The following is a 21334-nucleotide window of genomic DNA, read 5'->3' on the forward strand; positions in this document are numbered from 1 at the left end:
CACGTATGGAATCTGACAAGTATCATACAACAAACAACACACGTATGGAATCTGACAAGTATCATACAACAAGCAACACACGTATGGAATCTGACAAATATTATACAACAAGCAACACATGTATGGAATCTGACAAGTATCATACAACAAGCAACACACGTATGGAATCTGACAAGTATCAAACAACAAGCAAAACACGTATGGAATCTGACAAGTATCATACAACAAGCAAAACACGTATGGAATCTGACAAGTATCATACAACAAGCAACACACGTATGGAATCTGACAAGTATCATACAACTAGCAACACACGTATGGAATATGACAAGTATCATACAACAAACAACACACGTATGGAATCTGACAAGTATCATACAACAAGCAACACACGTATGAAATCTGACAAGTATCATACAACAAGCAACACACGTATGGAATCTGACAAGTATCATACAACAAGCAACACACGTATGGAATCTGACAAGTATCATACAACAAACAACACACGTATGGAATATGACAAATATTATACAACAAGCAACACACGTATGAAATCTGACAAGTATCATACAACAAGCAACACACGTATGGAATCTGACAAGTATCATACAACAAGCAACACACGTATGGAATCTGACAAGTATCATACAACAAGCAACACACGTATGGAATCTGACAAGCATCATACAACAACAACACACGTATGGAATCTGACAAATATTATACAACAAGCAACATATGTATGGAATCTGACAAGTATCATACAACTAGCAACACACGTATGGAATCTGACAAATATTATACAACAAGCAACATATGTATGGAATCTGACAAGTATCATACAACAAGCAACACATGTATGGAATCTGACAAGCATCATACAACAAGCAACATATGTATGGAATCTGACAAGTATCATACAACAAGCAACACACGTATGGAATCTGACAAGTATCATACAACAAGCAACACACGTATGGAATCTGACAAATATTATACAACTAGCAACATATGTATGGAATCTGACAAGTATCATACAACAAGCAACACACGTATGGAATCTGACAAATATTATACAACAAGCAACATATGTACGGAATCTGACAAGTATCATACAACAAGCAAAACACGTATGGAATATGACAAGTATCATACAACAAGCAACACACGTATGGAATCTCACAAGTGTCATACAACTAGCAACACACGTATGGAATCTGACAAGTATCATACAACAAGCAACATATGTATGGAATCTGACAAGTATCATACAACAAGCAACACACGTATGGAATCTGACAAGTATCATACAACAAGCAACACACGTATGGAATCTGACAAGCATCATACAACAAGCAACACACGTATGGAATCTGACAAATATTATACAACAAGCAACATATGTATGGAATCTGACAAGTATCATACAACAAGCAACACACGTATGGAATCTGACAAGTATCATACAACAAGCAACACACGTATGGAATCTGACAAGCATCATACAACAAGCAACACACGTATGGAATCTGACAAATATTATACAACAAGCAACATATGTATGGAATCTGACAAGTATCATACAACAAGCAACACACGTATGGAATCTGACAAGTATCATACAACAAGCAACACACGTATGGAATCTGACAAGTATCATACAACAAGCAACACACGTATGGAATCTGAAAAGTATCATACAACAAGCAACATACGTATGGAATCTGACAAGTATCATACAACTAGCAACACACGTATGGAATCTGACAAGTATCATACAACTAGCAACACACGTATGGAATCTGAAAAGTATCATACAACAAGCAACACACGTATGGAATCTGACAAGTATCATACAACTAGCAACACACGTATGGAATCTGACAAGTATCATACAACTAGCAACACACGTATGGAATCTGACAAGTATCATACAACTAGCAACACACGTATGGAATCTGACAAGTATCAAACAACTAGCAACACACGTTGGCTGGTTAATTATTCCTATTTTTTTATAAGTAAAAATGCTTCTATCTTATGCGATATTGCACACTCTAAATCCGAAACTCTGACTGATCGCTATTGTCATTTAAAATGTGCAGCATTATTCATACACAACATTTTCCTAAGTAACGTTTTTGTTCACAAGGCATATATACAAGGTTTTAGTGTTGACAGTTTTAGTTACGGATTTAGAAAGTCAACTCCGTCTATTCGGTAATTTTCAACAACATGTGTTTGTTTGATACTCTAGAACGACACAAGAACACAAATAACACTAGGGCGATTCACCACTGTATCTGACAGTCTGTATGTGTTTATAATATACTGACTTAATTCAAAGTTGTTATAAGTAACTGTTAAATATATAGACTTGTATTTATTTCCGAATTCAATGTGTACATGTAGCATATCACTCTAATAACCGGTCGTGGGGATATAATTAGCTTAAATATATCAGGCTTAGGGGTTACTCAGGGATCATTCCGCAATAACACTATACTTCACACTTTCAGTAACTCCATGATACTAAATTAGGATATTTTCAGTCTATTCAGACTTCAAAACCATTACATGTACCTGTAAGGTAGAGAATATACTTGTGACATATATGTTAACATTTCAATGCTCGTTATTCCATAAAAACATCTCATTAAACCTTTCAATAAACAAATGTTGAAGATTCAACTTAAATCAAATAAAATAGAATCATAAACAGATATCGAGGTCTGTATGGAGAAACGAAAAGGGGAATATTTCTTTTATTACGCAGGTAGACTTGACAACCTTTTGTAGGAAAAATGTAACCAGGTATTTCTGGGAACTTCCTCTTAGTTTTTATGTCGATAGCTTGACAAAACAGCTATAAAAGTAAACAGTTTTAGAACATTACGTTTCTGGATACAAGCTATAATATTAAAGCTTTATGTCATAGCTGACTTTCCATATCCCAAAACAATTCTTACTGGCTATCGTTCTCAGTTACATCTATACATCAACGTATACATGTAGATGTCTTTGTCGTTTTGTGAATTTACCAAAGGTCATGATAGTGTACTTATTAGGTCACAACTATTTCTAGTTCGTCAGAGTTATATCTGGATAACAATATTCACTACTGACCAGTAGAAGCTTCGATAATTAATTGTTTCGGTTTTAAATGTGACCACTTTATAACAGGAACAGATGCCCCTTGTACGTTAAATTGTCTTAGAATCAATCACAGTAAGTCTAGAAATAACAGTTTTATTTGAGTGTTTCTTCATCAGCTTTTATCATGTAGGGATTATGCATCGTGGTTTCAGTAACCTTTATTTAACTTCCATTTGACTAAAACTAGAGCGGAAAGCCCGGGGTACACATGTGGATGTCAGACAGAACTGACGATCATTTGCCAACTTCATTCTCGAAGACGGCACCCCTACAAACTTAAAGCTCCACCTTCCTAGTGTAACGACCTTCGTTGCTTAAATTAAAGAGTTGTGTTCAGTGATGCGTAACTAGCTGACAGGTAACTCGTGTGTAATGATCGACTGTACACTGTATGTGTGTGAATGGGAGAAAGACTTTCAAAGATCTGGACACGACTCGAATGATAGTTCTTTGTGCTCAGATTGACCGTTAAGTGATTTTTCTGAATTATAACTCCGATCAGACAAAAAGACTGGACGATGGCAGACATCCAGAGGAAACACGACGACGTAAGTATCTCGTACAGACACCGTGTTGTATTAACGTTTTTTATACGTTAAGTTAACGTACATGTACATCTATTTATATATCTAGCGTAGCGGTCCTGGAAATAGACGTGTAAAACACAAGTTGTTATCTGATAATATATCAGGCACATTCAATAAATCATACTTGTACTTCTTTCAAAACACAAATGAAAAAGTAAATAGTGAGATATATACTGGGTAGGGAGGGGTATACAGGGTAGGGAAGTGTATACTAGGTAGAAAGGGGTATACAGGTTATGGAGGGGTATACTGGGTAGGGATATACTGGGTAGGGAGGGGTATACTGCGTAGGGAAGGGTATACTAGGTAGGATGGGGTATACAGGTTAGGGAGGGGTATACTGGGTAGGGAAGTGTATACTAGGTAGGATGGGGTATACAGGGTAGGGAGGGGTATACTGGGTAGGGAGGGGTATACTGGGTGGGGAGGGGTATACTGGGTAGGAAGGGGTATACAGGTTAGGGAGGGGTATACTGGGTAGGGAGGGGTATACTGGGTAGGGAAGGGTATACTAGGTAGGGAGGGGTATACTGGGTAGGGAGGGGTATACTGGGTAGGGAAGGGTATACTAGGTAGGGAGGGGTATACTGGGTAGGGAGGGGTATACTGGGTAGGGAAGTGTATACTAGGTAGGATGGGGTATACAGGTTAGGGAGGGGTATACTGGGTAGGGAGGGGTATACTGGGTGGGGAGGGGTATACTGGGTAGGAAGGGGTATACAGGTTAGGGAGGGGTATACTGGGTAGGGAGGGGTATACTGGGTAGGGAAGGGTATACTAGGTAGGATGGGGTATACAGCTTAGGGAGGGGTATACTGGGTAGGGAGGGGTATACTGGGTAGGAAGGGGTATACAGGTTAGGGAGGGGTATACTGGGTAGGGAGGGGTATACTGGGTAGGGAAGGGTATACTGGGTAGGGAGGGGTATACTGGGTAGGGAAGGATATACAGGTTAGTGAGGGGTATACTGGGTAGGGAAGGGTATACTGGGTAGGAAGGGGTATACTGGGTAGGGAAGGGTATACTGGGTAGGGAGGGGTATACTGGGTAGGGAGGGGTATACTGGGTAGGGAGGGGTATAGTGGGTAGGGAGGGGTATACTGGGTAGGGAGGGGTATAGTGGGTAGGAAGGGGTAAACTGGGTAGGGAGGGGTATACAGGTTAGTGAGGGGTATACTGGGTAGGGAAGGGTATACTGGGTAGGGAGGGGTAAACTGGGTAGGGAGGGGTATAGTGGGTAGGGAGGGGTAAACTGGGTAGGAAAGAGTATACTGGGTAGGGAGGGGTATAATGGGTAGGGGTACACTGGGTAGGGAGGGGTAAACTGGGTAGGGAAGAGTATACTGGGTAGGGAGGGGTATACTGCGTAGCGAGAGGTATACTGGTTAGGGAGGGGTATACTGAGTAGGGAGGGATATACTGGTTAGAGGTAAACTTGATAGGAGGGGTTTACTGGGTGGAGAGGGGTAAACTATTTAGGGAGGAGTATACTGGGTAGGGTGGGGCATACTTGGTAGGGTGGGGTATACTGGGTAGGGAGGGGTATACAGAGTAGGGAGGGATATACTGGGTAGGGAGGGGTATACAGAGTAGGGAGGGATATACTGGGTAGGGAGGGGTATACAGAGTAGGGAGGGATATACAGAGTAGGGAGGGATATACTGTTTAGGGAGGGGAATACTGAGTAGGGAGGGATATACTGGGTAGGGAGGGGTATACTGGGTAGGGAGGGGTATACTGGGTTAGGGAGGGGTAAACTATGTAGGGAGGTGTATACTGGGTAGGATGGGGTATACTGGGTAGGGAGAGGTATACTGGGTTGGGAGGGATATACTGGGATGGGAGGGATATACTGGGTAGGAAGGGGTATACTGGGTAGGGAGGGGTTTACAGGGTAGGAAGGGGTATACAGGGTAGGGAGGGATATACTGGGTAGGAAGGGGTATACTGGGTAGGGAGGGGTATACAGGGTAGGAAGGGGTATACAGGATAGGGAGGGGTAGTATGGGTAGGGAGAAATATACTGTGTAGGGAGGGGTATACTGGGTAGAGAGGGGTATACTGGGTAGGGAGGGGTATACTTGGTAGGGAGGGGTATACAGGGTAGGGAGGGATATACTGGGTAGGGAGGAGTATACTTGGTAGGGAGGGGTATACAGGGTAGGGAGGGATATACAGGGTAGGAAGGGGTATACTGGGTAGGGAGGGGTAAACTGGGTAGGGAGGGGTATACTGGGTAGGGATATACTGTGTAGGGAGGGGTATACTGGGTAAGGAGGGGTATACTAGGTAGATAGAAGTATGCTAGGTAGGGAGGAGTTTACTGGGTTTTGATAAGTATACTGATTAGGGAGTGGTATAATAGGCATGGATGAGTATAGAAAGTCTGGATGAATTGACTTTTTAAAAGATTTACCAGTCATTACCTGCTGTCACGTGCCTGACAAGTACTCACCAACCGTACCCAAGGTGAAGGACGAGTTCACTGATGTACTGACGTATAAACTGTATTTTGTGGACTGTAATAATTATATGTAGATATGGAATTCGGGGAGAGTAAGAGAAGGAGAAAAAGCAGTAGCGGGTCATGTAGCAAGGGTACTCCTAGTGAGTCTACCGTAAGTGTTCTCTGATCTGTTGGCTGTCCGCCCCCACCCGGTCATGTAGCAAGGGTACTCCTAGTGAGTCTACCGTAAGTGTTCTCCTCTGATCTGTTGGCTGTCCGCCCCCACCCGGTCATGTAGCAAGGGTACTCATAGTGAGTCTACCGTAAGTGTTCTCCTCTGATCTGTTGGCTGTCCGCCACCACCCGGTCATGTAGCAAGGGTACTCATAGTGAGTCTACCGTAAGTGTTCTCCTCTGATCTGTTGGCTGTCCGCCCCCACCCGGTCATGTAGCAAGGGTACTCATAGTGAGTCTACCGTAAGTGTTCTCCTCTGATCTGTTGGCTGTCCGCCCCCACCCGGTCATGAAACAATGGTACTCATAGTGAGTCTACCATAAGTGTACCCTCTGATCTGCTGGCTGTCCGCCCCCACCCGGTCATGAAACAATGGTACTCATAGTGAGTCTACCATAAGTGTACCCTCTGATCTGCTGGCTGTCCGCCCCCACCTTGTCACCTAATAAGGGTACTCATAGTGAGTCTACGGTAAGTGTTCTCTGATCTGTCCGCCCGGTACGATTTCCTGCTCTAATACCATGTAACGAATATTTTACCCGTTGTCTGTATAATGTGACAGGTTTTGTGTCCGTTAAGAGGCCCATGTAACGACTATTTTGCAAGTTGTTAGTATAATGTGCCCGTTGTGGTGTCCGGCTGTAGCCCTATGTAACGACCAGTTTGCCTGTTGTCAGTATAATGTGACCGGATTAGTGTCCTTTTAGAGGCCCATGTAACGACTATTTTGCAAGTTGTTAGTATAATGTGCTCGGTGTGGTGTCCGGCTGGAGGCCCATGTAACGACTAGTTTGCCCGTTGTCAGTATAATGTGTCCGGTTTTGTGTCCATTAAGAGGCCCATGTAACGACTAGTTTGCCCGTTGTCAGTATAATGTGCCCGTTGTGGTGTCCGGCTGTAGCCCTATGTAACGACCAGTTTGCCTGTTGTCAGTATAATGTGCTCGGTGTGGTGTCCGGCTGTAGCCCTATGTAACGACTAGTTTGCTTGTTGTCAGTATAATGTGCCCGGTGTGGTGTCCGGCTGTAGCCCTATGTAACGACTAGTTTGCCTGTTGTCAGTATAATGTGCCCGGTGTGGTTTCCAGCTGTAACCCTATGTAACGACTAGTTTGCTTGTTGTCAGTATAATGTGACCGGTGTCCGGCTGTAGCCTTATGTAACGACTAGTTTGCCTGTTGTCAGTATAATGTGCCCGGTGAATGTAACGACTAGTTTGCCTGTTGTCAGTATAATGTGCCCGGTGTGGTTTGCAGCTGTAACCCTATGTAACGACTAGTTTGCCTGTTGTCAGTATAATGTGCCCGGTGTGGTGTCCGGCTGTAGCTCTATGTAACGACTAGTTTGCCTGTTGTCAGTATAATGTGCACGGTGTATGTAACGACCAGTTTGCCTGTTGTCAGTATAATGTGCCCGGTGTGGTGTCCGGCTGTAGCCCTATGTAACGACTAGTTTGCCTGTTGTCAGTATCATGTTCCCGGTGTGGTTTCCGGCTGTAGCCCTATGTAACGACTAGTTTGCCTGTTGTCAGTATAATGTGCCCGGTGAATGTAACGACTAGTTTGCCTGTTGTCAGTATAATATGCCCGGTGTGGTGCCCGGCTGTAGCCCTATGTAACGACTAGTTTGCCTGTTGTCAGTATAATGTGCTCGGTGTGGTGTCCGGCTGTAGCCCTATGTAACGATTAGTTTGCCTGTTGTCAGTATAATGTGCCCGGTGAATGTAACGACTAGTTTGCCTGTTGTCAGTATAATGTGCCCGGTGTGGTGTCCGGCTGTAGCCCTATGTAACGACTAGTTTGCTTGTTGTCAGTATAATGTGCCCGGTGTGGTTTCCTGCTGTAGCCCTTTGTAATGACCAGTTTGCTTGTCAGTATAATGTACCCGGTGTGGTTTCCTGCTGTAGACCTATGTAACGACTAGTTTGCTTGTTGTCAGTATAATGTGCCCGGTATGGTGCCCGGCTGTAGTCTATATAACGACTAGTTTGCTTGTTGTCAGTATAATGTGCCCGGTATATGTAACGACTAGTTTGCCTGTTGTCAGTATAATGTGCCCGGTGTGGTGTCCGGCTGTAGCCCTATGTAACGACTAGTTTGTTTTTTGTCAGTATAATGTGCCCGGTGTGGTGTCCGGCTGTAGCCCTATGTAACGACTGGTTTGCCTGTTGTCAGTATAATGTGCCCGGTGTGGTGTCCGGCTGTAGCCCTATGTAACGACTAGTTTGCCTGTTGTCAGTATAATGTGCCCGGTATATGTAACGACTAGTTTCCCTGTTTTCAGTATAATGTGCCCGGTGTCGTGTCCGGCTGTAGCCCTATGTAACGACTAGCTTGCTTTTTGTCAGTATAATGTGCCCGGTGTGGTGTCCGGCTGTAGCCCTATGTAACGACTGGTTTGCCTGTTGTCAGTATAATGTGCCCGGTGTGGTGTCCGGCTGTAGCCCTATGTAACGACTGGTTTGCCTGTTGTCAGTATAATGTGCCCGGTGTGGTGTCCGGCTGTAGCCCTATGTAACGACTAGTTTGCCTGTTGTCAGTATAATGTGCCCGGTATATGTAAGGACTAGTTTGCTTTTTGTCAGTATAATGTGCCCGGTGTGGTGTCCGGCTGTAGCCCTATGTAACGACTGGTTTGCCTGTTGTCAGTATAATGTGCCCGGTGAATGTAACGACTAGTTTGCCTGTTGTCAGTATAATGTGGCCGGTGTGGTGTCCGGCTGTAGCCCTATGTAACGACTAGTTTGCCTGTTGTCAGTATAATGTGCCCGGTGAATGTAACGACTAGTTTGCCTGTTGTCAGTATAATGTGGCCGGTGTGGTGTCCGGCTGTAGCCCTATGTAACGACTAGTTTGCTTATTGTCAGTATAATGTGCCCGGTGTGGTGTCCGGCTGTAGCCCTATGTAACAACTAGTTTGCCTGTTGTCAGTATAATGTGCTCTGTGTGGTGTCCGGCTGTAGCCCTATGTAACGACTAGTTTGCCTGTTGTCAGTATAATGTGCTCGGTGTGGTGTCCGGCTGTAGCCCTATGTAATGACTAGTTTGCCTGTTGTCAGTATAATGTGCTCGTTGTGGTGTCCGGCTGTAGCCCTATGTAACCACTAGTTTGCCTGTCGTCAGTATAATGTGCCCGGTGTGGTGACCAGCTGTAGCTCTATGTAACGACTAGTGTGCCTGTTGTCAGTATAATGTGCCCGGAGTATGTAACGACTAGTTTGCCTGTTGTCAGTATAATGTGCCCGATGTGGTGTCCGGCTGTAGCCCTATGTAACGACTGGTTTGCCTGTTGTCAGTATAATGTGCCCGATGTGGTGTCCGGTTGTAGCTCTATGTAACGACTAGTTTGCCTGTTGTCAGTATAATGTGCCCGGAGTATGTAACGACTAGTTTGCCTGTTGTCAGTATAATGTGCCCGATGTGGTGTCCGGCTGTAGCCCTATGTAACGACTAGTTTGCCTGTTGTCAGTATAATGTGCCCGGTGTGGTGTCCGGCTGTAACCCTATGTAACCACTAGTTTGCCTGTTGTCAATATAATGTGCCCGGTGTGGTGTCCGGCTGTAGTCCTATGTAACGACTAGTTTGCCTGTTGTCAGTATAATGTGCGCGGTGTGGTGTCCAGCTGTAGCCCTATGTAACCACTAGTTTGCCCGTTGTCAGTATAATGTGCCCGATGTATGTAACGAGTAGTTTGCTTGTTGTCAGTATAATGTGCCAGATGTGGTGTCCGGCTGTAGCCCTATGTAACGACTAGTTTGCCTGTTGTCAGTATAATGTGCCCGGTGTGGTGTCCGGCTGTAACCCTATGTAACCACTAGTTTGCCTGTTGTCAATATAATGTGCCCGGTGTGGTGTCCGGCTGTAGCCCTATGTAATGACTAGTTTGCCTGTTGTCAGTATAATGTGCTCGTTGTGGTGTCCGGCTGTAGCCCTATGTAACCACTAGTTTGCCTGTCGTCAGTATAATGTGCCCGGTGTGGTGACCAGCTGTAGCTCTATGTAACGACTAGTGTGCCTGTTGTCAGTATAATGTGCCCGGAGTATGTAACGACTAGTTTGCCTGTTGTCAGTATAATGTGCCAGATGTGGTGTCCGGCTGTAGCCTATGTAACGACTGGTTTGCCTGTTGTCAGTATAATGTGCCCGATGTGGTGTCCGGTTGTAGCTCTATGTAACGACTAGTTTGCCTGTTGTCAGTATAATGTGCCCGGAGTATGTAACGACTAGTTTGCCTGTTGTCAGTATAATGTGCCCGATGTGGTGTCCGGCTGTAGCCCTATGTAACGACTAGTTTGCCTGTTGTCAGTATAATGTGCCCGGTGTGGTGTCCGGCTGTAACCCTATGTAACCACTAGTTTGCCTGTTGTCAGTATAATGTGCGCGGTGTGGTGTCCAGCTGTAGCCCTATGTAACCACTAGTTTGCCCGTTGTCAGTATAATGTGCCCGATGTATGTAACGAGTAGTTTGCTTGTTGTCAGTATAATGTGGCCGGTGTGGTGTCCGGCTGTAGTCCTATGTAACGACTAGTTTGCCCGTTGTCAGTATAATGTGCCCGGTGTGGTGTCCTGCTGTAGCCCTATATAACGACTAGTTTGCCCGTTGTCAGTATAATGTGCCCGGTGTGGTTTTCTGCTGGAGGTTATTCGCATTATACGTCGGTGAAGTAGCACCATAAAGTCGGTTTCAATGCCGCACTGTCATTTATATCATATCGCTGCGTCGTACAAAGTCACTCAACACATGCACTGAACTCGGTCCATAGTGGTTGATAGGACGTTAACTAATGATATAGAAACTAAACCTATCTATCTCGTTTTTGCGCTGGATTATGATAATGTGGGTATTGATGGGTATTGATGATACCGAGTTCAGTTAAACATTGAATTGCTTTTCATTGGCATTCATGGACACATGTATGCCAACCAGCTAAATACAAATGCAGTTAATCGGAAGGCGTTATTATTTATGTTATATTGATACGAATGTAAGATACCATTTATCACATTCTGTTATATTTACATTTCTGATATAATTATGTAGTCAGTGTTAACGTTTATAGTAACATGACTACGTATATGATTGCCGAAATTTGACTTATTTATGACGTCATATTCATGATAAAACACACACGTGGCTTATACAATATTGGTCCGTTAACGTGTACATGGCCTGACGGGAAAGTCATGTGATCAAAGTTATACGAAAGTGAATAGGACTTTAATCAAGCAGAGAATTGTAAGAGGTATTCCACAAAAAGTCCTTCATGCATATTCATCGCTGATCTGGTTAAAACTGTTATCTTATACTGCAGGTGACAGTGACAGTGGACTCAAGCCCTGGTCACAAAGGTGTAGACGGAAAGGACGAGAAACCTGAGGGTACTTCCGGCAAACTATCGGGTCTGTTGTACAGTGTAGAAGAGGTACCCCCATGGGGTCTCTGTATTTTGTTAGGATTTCAGGTAAGGAACGCCGGAAGGGTGTTTCCCTATTTCATGTAGGACGTTTAACTACTGTAATTGCCGTGAAAATCTACGAGAATCACAACGGGAAGACAAGTTGTAATCGCCTCGTCTAAACATGAGACAGTCTGTATACACAAGTTGGAATCGCCTCGTCTAAACACGAGACAGTCTGTATACACAGGTTGTAATCACCTCGTCTAAACATGAGACAGTCTGTATACACAAGTTGTAATCACCTCGTCTAAACATGAGACAGTCTATATACACAAGTTGGAATCGCCTCGTCTAAACATGAGACAGTCTGTATACACAAGTTGGAATCGCCTCGTCTAAACACGAGACAGTCTGTATACACAAGTTGTAATCACCTCGTCTAAACATGAGACAGTCTGTATACACAAGTTGTAATCACCTCGTCTAAACATGAGACAGTCTATATACACAAGTTGGAATCGCCTCGTCTAAACATGAGACAGTCTATATACACAAGTTGTAAGCACCTCGTCTAAACATGAGACAGTCTATATACACAAGTTGTAAGCACCTCGTCTAAACATGAGACAGTCTATATACACAAGTTGTAATCACCTCGTCTAAACACGAGACAGTCTATATACACAAGTTGTAGTCGCCTCGTCTAAACACGAGACAGTCTATATACACAAGTAATATTAAGATCAAAGACGAGCTTGGTAATGCATTATACCTAACTTAATTCTAATTCGATCGGGTTTTCGTGATTTTTTGAGAATAGAGACTTTAGCATAATGTAGATTTCCATTTCAGAACACTTGATAAAGTAGATATTTAGTGTTACTGATGTACTACAATGTTATCTGGTAGTTTAATAGTAATTCGTTAACAGTTAGCATTCATGTAAACTATAAGTAGGATCTAGATATACGCTATGTACCGGGAGTATAAATGTAGTTAAAACTGTAGTATTGTTCCAGCATTACTTAACAGCATTTGGAGGGATCCTGACGGTTCCGTTGATCCTGTATCGAGCGTTTTGTATAGCAGAGGACAGGGTCGGTCTAAGTGAACTAATCAGCACCATTTTTTTCTGTTCCGGCATGGCCACGCTACTACAGACTACACTAGGCGTCAGGTCGGTAAATGTTTCTCTGCTTCAGTCACACATGTCAGGATTGGCATTGCATTGGTCATAACTTTACAGCTGATATCACGCCGTATCACACGGTAGGCAAACTACGTCACAAGATGGCGGATGTATCTCTCGCTTCCCGGTAAGTCTGTCTTACTTTTTACTCTTATCCCACGACTTCCCATTTATCGATATGGTCGCAAGTACATTTGATGCATTCAAGATTATTTGACTGGCAACGAATTACTCGCAGAATATGTCGTTGTTTCAAACATTCATAGACCATCGTCATATACTCTTAACTTTCGTCAGGACAAGTTGTTGTTTCATCAGATAAATGACTTGTGTGTGGATTATTGCTAAAATTTTATGTGTTTGTCCTGACGAAAACACCGTCAAAGTTAAGAGTATATGACGATGGTCTTTGAATGTTTGAAACAGCGACATATCCTGCGAGTAATTCGTTGCCAGTCAAATAATCTTGGATGCATCAAATGTACTTTCGACCATATCGATAAATGGGAAGTCGTGGGATAAGAGTAAAAAGTAAGACAGACTTTCCGCGAAGCGAGAGATACATCTGCCATCTTGTGACGTAGTTTCCTTGCCGTGTATCAGTTCTCAACTATTTATCAGTCTTCCTGAAAGTCTCTGACTGGAACTACCTACCTGTTCAGGATTCTTTCTGTCTGGGAGCGGCCTTGTGATTGGCTGAAGATCTAAGTTGTGATGTGATAACTTCCAGACATTGTAATGTCAAGTTGGTTTTACAGCACTCTTATATAATGCTATGATCACGAATATTTGCAAAAGTATCTAACAGAAGTGATAAACAGAAATTTACCTGTTGAGTTTCCATTACATGAGATTAATGAAACTTGTGATTTTTTTTTCCATTTTCCATTGACAAACGCTAGGAAAATTGAAAAAAAGTTAACCTCGTTTTACGACGTTTGAAACGAAAATAAATATAAATTAGAAACTCTTGTAAGATCCGCTACTTCCGGTCAGGGCATTGTGTGACTGAACGGTCGCTACAAAAACGGCGTTATTCATTGTGTTGTTATTATGACACCGATTCTGGTCCATAAGTTAGTTAAATATCCCCAATCAGAAATGAGAATTAATAGAGACGAGATCAGTTCTAGACATGTGCATTAAAGTAAATACCATATAATATTTCAGGCTTCCGATCATCCAAGGAGGATCCTTCACTTTTCTCACGCCAACATTCGCACTTCTATCTCTCCCGAAATGGTCGTGTGAGTACACGGAAGCCGAGAACGGTAAGTCTTTTATCGACTTAAGCAATCTTGCTATTTTGTTTTCCCCCTTCCGGAGACAGGTCCTTTTATCTGACCCAACCTTTCCCATGCCGTTCCGGAGACAGGTCCTTTTAATCTGACCCAACCTTTCCCATGCCGTTCCGGAGACAGGTCCTTTTAATCTGACCCAACCTTTCCCATGCCGTTCCGGAGACAGGTCCTTTTAATCTGACCCAACCTTTACGATGCCGTTCCGGAGACAGGTCCTTTAAATCTGACCCAACCTTTCCCATGCCGTTCTGGAGACAGGTCCTTTGAATCTGACCCAACCTTTCCCATGCCGTTCCGGAGACAGGTCCTTTTAATCTGACCCAACCTTTCCCATGCCGTTCCGGAGACAGGTCCTTTTAATCTGACCCAACCTTTCCCATGCCGTTCCGGAGACAGCTCCTTTTAATCTGACCCAACCTTTACGATGCCGTTCCGGAGACAGGTCCTTTTAATCTGACCCAACCTTTCCCATGCCGTTCCGGAGACAGGTCCTTTTAATCTGACCCAACCTTTCCGATGCCGTTCCGGAGACAGGTCCTTTTAATCCTTTTAATTTTCTTATAACGTCGGTGTAGGACTCCGGAACCTCACAGATCTACCTCCCTACGGCAGTCCCGGCCACCAGGAGATATGGCATATGCGCCTGCGCGAGGTAAACCCCAAATTATGCAAAATTATTAAACAATATACAATCAATGCAGTGGTTGAAAATTTACATAAATTTCTTCTCAATAATTATACGTAAAGAAAGTTACATTGGTTTTAACATCTTTCTAGTGACATCGGTCTTGTTCTGGTTGTAATCTTTGTCAGTGTGATGAGAAAATATAAAGACAAAAACATTTATTTCCGTTTTTAACACGTTCGTCTACAAATAAGAAATTGTTTGATATCAGTTTCCTATGTCATATCATGTATCACATTCTAACCGGTTGAAAGACAACGGTTAAAGCAACGGTTCGAACACAGAGAGAAATACTTTGACGTATGTACTGTCTATCTGTATGCTACAACCAATACGGGATTGTCTCCATTTTTGAATGTTTAAATCCTTATTTTAATGCTACTGGAGAATCATTGAAAGTTTTCTACTTTTGGTATATCTGGCCCAACTTGTATCCTTATTTTCAGATACAGGGCGCCATTATGGTCGCGTCGCTTTTCCAGGTCGTGATTGGTTTAACAGGTATCATGGGCGTGGTCCTAAGATTTATTGGCCCTCTAGCGGTCACCCCTACCGTGTCACTGATCGGTTTAGGTCTGTTCCCGGAAGCGGCGGACCTTGCATCCAAGCAGTGGTATATAGCCGTCATGTAAGTCACTAGCATGAAATATCCATCAGGTCTGTCAAGTATTTGTGTTTTGATATTGTTTCCAGAAAATTAAACAAAGAATATACATGTATTGTGATTTGTTGTAGGACAACATTAGTACTTTTATCTTACAATTGCGCTGTCATTGTGGGAATGCACCCGCCTGCTGTATTCGGTAGTGACGGAAAACAGCTGTATTTCAAGATATGAATAACTGTTTAAATAAGCGATTTTATTGACTTCTTTAGTGGCGTGCCACTTTTGACTTTCTTCGCCCTCGCCAAAATGTAGCTTATATTTCAAGACACTGAGCATGTGTATTTTCTGTGGAAAGTGCTTAATAACAGTATATTTCCGACTGAAATGATTTATGATATATTTTCTTATGGTTTTGACAGGACTATGGTGCTGATTGCACTGTTTTCACAGTACCTTCGGAACATCTCTATACCCTTCTGTAGATACTCAAGGCAAGACGGATGTGGAACGTATAAGCTTCCTATATTTAAACTGTTTCCGGTAAGTACAACAGGATACTAGTCAGTAATCCTCTAAGGGAAAGGTGGTCACGTGACGCCTAGCCGCATGCCTCAGTGTGTTACACCTAGGTATAGGGGTATATTATTATCTATCTCGATCGCATCTACTGAGAAATAGGACCGTGGAAGAATTGTACAGTTTAACTTGTTTTCGTTTATCCCTATCCCCAAATAATTTATCTTAAACTCTTAAAGTCTTTATCCTATATTTTCATTGGACCCTTTTACTGAAACAACACCGCTTTCACACTTCTACATTCAAAATCGTTCGATTCTATGGTCGCTGATGGTTTGTTCATCACTTGGACATCAATTTTATAGAAACTGCTGTTCTAATATTAAAACATTACCTGCAGCATTGTTTGCTTAATCATAGGAAGTTTGAAGATTTTTATTTCCTGTATATTCATGTGTTGATGTATTTACAAAATTATCAGTTTTATCAACTTATACAATACTCTAGTTGTCCAGGGTGGACAAAAGCGTCTTGGTGTAACTCTTGTGGCGGTTCATGTATCGAACGCGCCGTATAGCTAACATTTCTTTATATTCATATATTGTGTATTGTAATAAGTATACTGTTGGTCACTTCTGTAAATTTCTTGTACATAAACTTAGGATTACATTATTCTCCTAGGTGTTGTTGGCGATGTTGTCGGCTTGGGGAATTTGTGGGATTTTGACAGCAGCTGGAGCTTTTCCAACCGAACACACGGGATGGGGATATGATGCTCGGACGGACATAAAGTTAAGCGTACTGAGTGATTCCAAATGGTTCCGCTTTCCATACCCAGGTGAAGTTCTGGTCCTTGGCTCAGAAAGCAGTCTTATATAGAAGTCTTTAATTCACATCACACATGTACATATGGGAAACAAATTACTGACTGACAAAACTATACGAATTTCTTTTCATCTGGTAATTTTGTTAAGATTCATCTAACTTAGATATTAACTAAATACTGCTTTTGTTATGTAATGTCATCGTATTATTATTCTGAGGAAACAGTGAAGCACCCCGGGTACAATGAACAATATATAATGAACTGTCAAGCACACGTAACAAAATCCCTGGCAAAATGTGTTTGTATGTCGTGGCATATAGTGTGGCCCACGACCGTCCCGTCTGTCCGTCCATCCGTCCGGATTTTGTTTCAGTGCCATAACTATAGAATGCCTCAGTAGAATTGAATAATATTTTGCTCGTATATTAAAATATTTAAATTCTATGCCAAATTTGATTTTGCTAATTTCCTGTAATCTATACCAGAGATGTGGCCCTTTCTTGATTCAGAAATCGTGAAAAAATCATATAAAAATATAGCTGTGTCAGATATTTTGATTGAAATTTTGGTATATACATGTATAATGGCAAAATATTAGTTGAGTTGGGTTAGAGGATATTTTTAAGAGTTTTGCCCCTTGGAAAATTTCAAACAGTTCACATGTTCAGTTTTGTCTCTTTGGGTGTATTTATGTCGTACCGACATATCTTGTAATTTTTAATATAGTTTAAATAATGTGGATCTTTTTCTCGGTTTATAACCTTAGGTTTCATGAACATTTCATCAAACTTACAGTTGATGTTCACCTAAGATGTAAAACTCTTTTTTTTTGTCAAATAAAGTACTGAAATTTTCATCGAATTCTGGGACCGATAAAATCGTTCTAGAGACTGAATTTCTTGTGACGGCAGAATCAAGAAACTACTCTTATTGATGACATTTCACCTAGAGTGTTATCTTTTATCCAAGTAAATATTTATTCCAGTTTCAATTATTCTTTTTAATGAAATTAAGGAATAATTTTCATTAAAAACAAGTTTTTTTAAGTAAACGCAAAAAACATCGACTATACAGAAGCTGCCTTTACCATGAGGAGCATTCATGTCAAATGTTGTTTAAAAAAAACTGACAACTTAGAATGATATACTTTTGCTGACCTTGAAGGTCAATGGGGAGTACCCACTGTCAGTACTGCGGGAGTGTTCGGCATGCTGGCGGGCGTCATCTCGTCTATGATCGAATCTGTTGGAGACTACATCGCATGCGCACGACTGTCTGGAGCGCCACCTCCACCGGATCATGCTGTTAACAGGGGTAGGTTACAATGATTGCCATCACTCTGTTGTATTTGTGGTTTTCGCGACACCAGATGGATTGATCGTGGACGCCATTCACTCACGAGAGCCGTGACATACCAATTTTTCACCACAAAATCTAGATATACTAAACTTAGTATACTTAATGTTTGGATATGCTGGAAATGGCGGAAACAATATTTGTCAGTTTACGTCCTCGCAACTTTAAGGTCATAAGAAAACTGAACATTTGATGCTCGGGTCACGTAACGATGTCGTGTAATAGTATGTGTTATTTATAGACTTACTGATTTAAATTGTGTTGTTTTGACATTTAACTACACTATTTCTCAGTTGACATGAGTTATACAATAACAGACTATTGTGTAAGTAGACTTAAGTTTATAAATCAGTTTTTTTTCGTTTTATATATCGTAAATTATAGAACCGATACTTTGTTTCTGACATAATATAATATAACTATCGTGACACTTTACATATTTTTCACGTTCTTTCGCATCTCAAAATGTTTTATGACAGGTATCGGGATGGAGGGAATTGCCTGTGTCTTAGCTGGCGCGTGGGGATCCGGAAGCGGAACGACGTCATACAGTGAAAACATTGGTGCCATTGGCATCACCAAGGTAACGACGCGGGGAATGATAATTCCGTGTTTAATACCATACAGAGTAAAGAAATGCTATTTTTTTCTGTGGCGCTATATTATTTGTCATTGATTGGCGTAACATAGTAATTGAGTTCATGTGCGTGTCCTTCGTATGATTTGGCATTATTTGATGACATGCTTACTGTCCAGGTGGGCAGTCGGCGCGTGGTACAGATTGGAGGCTGTATGATGCTCATACTAGGCTGTCTGGGTAAATTCGGGGCAATGTTTGTCACAATTCCCGATCCCGTTATTGGCGGCATGTTCCTCATCATGTTTGGTATGTATGACGTCACTCCTACCCATAGCTTGTTCTCGTGTGTTTTTATTGAGATACGGTATCCCTAAGTAATCAAATGTGTATAACCTTTTAAATACAATGTATCTGTTTGAAAACATTTTCTACTTTTTAGCTCTTAGACATTTCTAGAATTCACAAACGCTCACGTGTAGAAGGTGACAAATAGGGCACGTGATACATTCAACATATAATGATCACGTGATTTTACAGGAATGGTGGTGTCTGTAGGATTGTCCAACCTACAGTACGTAGACTTGTCGTCCTCCCGCAATTTATTCGTACTGGGTACATCCTTGTTCTTCGGTCTCGCATTTCCGGTCTGGATAAAGGGCCACCCGAACAGGATAGACACTGGTAAGACTTAATATTACACTGTCAATGTGTTTTACAAGGAAAACGTGTTATTTTTCCTATCTCTTTACTATGATTATGATGGTGGTACGTAAGCCAGATCCTGTATGTTAGGAGAACTCCATCTTGGTGATCCACATCATGTATCACTGTCATAAAATCGTCTCTGACTGACAAGTAATTTAATAACAGCGTAAATTGAATGAATACATGGGTCAATCAGTACACTGACATTTGGTGGTGAGAAAACCCTCGAGATAGGACACAAAGAGACGGAAAACCTGTAACCAACCATGGTCGAGTCCTTCACTCAACTTTTAGGTTTTCAGCTCACCAGTAAAACCAACCAGCCAACCATGACCTCTGAATAGTGAAATTTCTTTTAATTTCGATAATTTGAGTGTCCAAAAGCACCATTTAAATGCCGACACAGACCGTTACTTTCAATGTTACAGGTAATGATGTGGTTGACCAGATACTCTCCGTGTTACTGGGAACAAACATGTTTGTAGGCGGTCTTGTCGGACTTGTACTGGACAACACTATTCCAGGTAGGTAGATACCACACAACTATTTATCCCTCCTTTTCATGTGATATTCGCCCTCGACCTACGCTTGGATAAATATGACTTAATTTACGTGGATGAACCTTTGAAGTAAAATCTATATTCGTCTGATGTGACAACCACAAGATAATGCCGGCAGCTTGGGTGTTCGGTAGCATCGAATGATTGAATCTGTAGTATATAGGAACAACTAACGGTTGTACACCATCATTCTGATTAAAACTCATCTCATTCTACATTGAAATTGAATATGGTTTCTGTGCAGTTACTGTTATCACAGACTTGGGTATATATATATTTTACTAATTGCGTGAAATCTCGCTCGACGAGACTGAAATTGTTGACACAGAAGAAATAACCAATGCATAACAAAACTGTAGTTCTATTCATTTATATTTTCAAATTGATAGCTACATGTATATTGATCTCGCATGAAGGTAGCCGCCAATTTTAGCGTGCTGGCGACAGGTTAATAACGCGATAACCACCATTTTCGGAGTTAGCAAACTACTTCTGTGCATTACACACATATGTAAATAGTAGATTTGTGACGTCATGTATGTCTGTCGGTAAATAATCACTTACCTTTAGTTGGTATATATCCAACAAACTTATATATCTGTTACAGGGACAGACGAGGAGCGCGGGATAAAGAAATGGCGGGAAATGACCAGTGTGACGGGAGGAGAGACTAAGCGCAGCACGGTGTATGATATACCCCTTATACAACCACTTCTCGACAAACTCTCGTGCTGGCATTACTTCCCGATGTGTCCGGCATTTAACGGGTGTCAGCGACGACGTCAGGATGATCACGTAGTTGACAACCCCAAATCATATGTCAATAAGGGATTTACTGACGGACAGGACAAAGATTCAACTAATCTGTAACCATGCCAACACAAAATTAAAGCATGGCAACACCATGTAAACAAATAGGTAACCCAGGAATATGTAACCACGACAACACAACGTAAACTCAGTTGAAAGATTGCTATAAAACGCCAGAAGTTAAACACGGAAACAACAGGTCAGTTAAGCTGCTGCTACATTGAAGGTAAAGCATATTTTGGCCTCAGATGGCAAAAAGATATGTTAAAAATTGAAAGGATTTAGAATTGTATCCAGAATCTAAGTCATGATCTGTAGTTCTTTAGTCTAGGAAAATCTGGTTATGTTCTCAGGACGTGCTTGATAGGAGAAGT

At 42.0% G+C, this 21334-nt stretch overlaps 1 protein-coding gene across 1 annotated transcript; it reads left to right on the plus strand.

Moving 5' to 3' along the window:
* The first annotated feature begins 3670 nt into the window (after positions 1-3670).
* Positions 3671-21020, plus strand: LOC132547850 (solute carrier family 23 member 1-like). Its single transcript, XM_060211655.1, has 14 exons — positions 3671-3707; positions 11739-11888; positions 12845-13002; positions 14185-14285; positions 14891-14967; positions 15447-15628; positions 16027-16147; positions 16805-16961; positions 18114-18263; positions 18785-18888; positions 19062-19191; positions 19423-19566; positions 20019-20114; positions 20758-21020. The coding sequence occupies exons 1-14, from the start codon at positions 3678-3680 to the stop codon at positions 21018-21020; spliced, it is 1863 nt and encodes a 620-aa protein (XP_060067638.1). The 5' UTR covers positions 3671-3677.
* The last annotated feature ends 314 nt before the right edge of the window (positions 21021-21334 follow it).

The sequence above is a fragment of the Ylistrum balloti genome, unplaced genomic scaffold (assembly GCF_031769215.1).
Source record: "Ylistrum balloti isolate Yb309-2 unplaced genomic scaffold, AGI_CSIRO_Ybal_v1 Utg369984, whole genome shotgun sequence".
NCBI classification, from domain to species: Eukaryota; Metazoa; Mollusca; class Bivalvia; order Pectinida; family Pectinidae; genus Ylistrum; species Ylistrum balloti.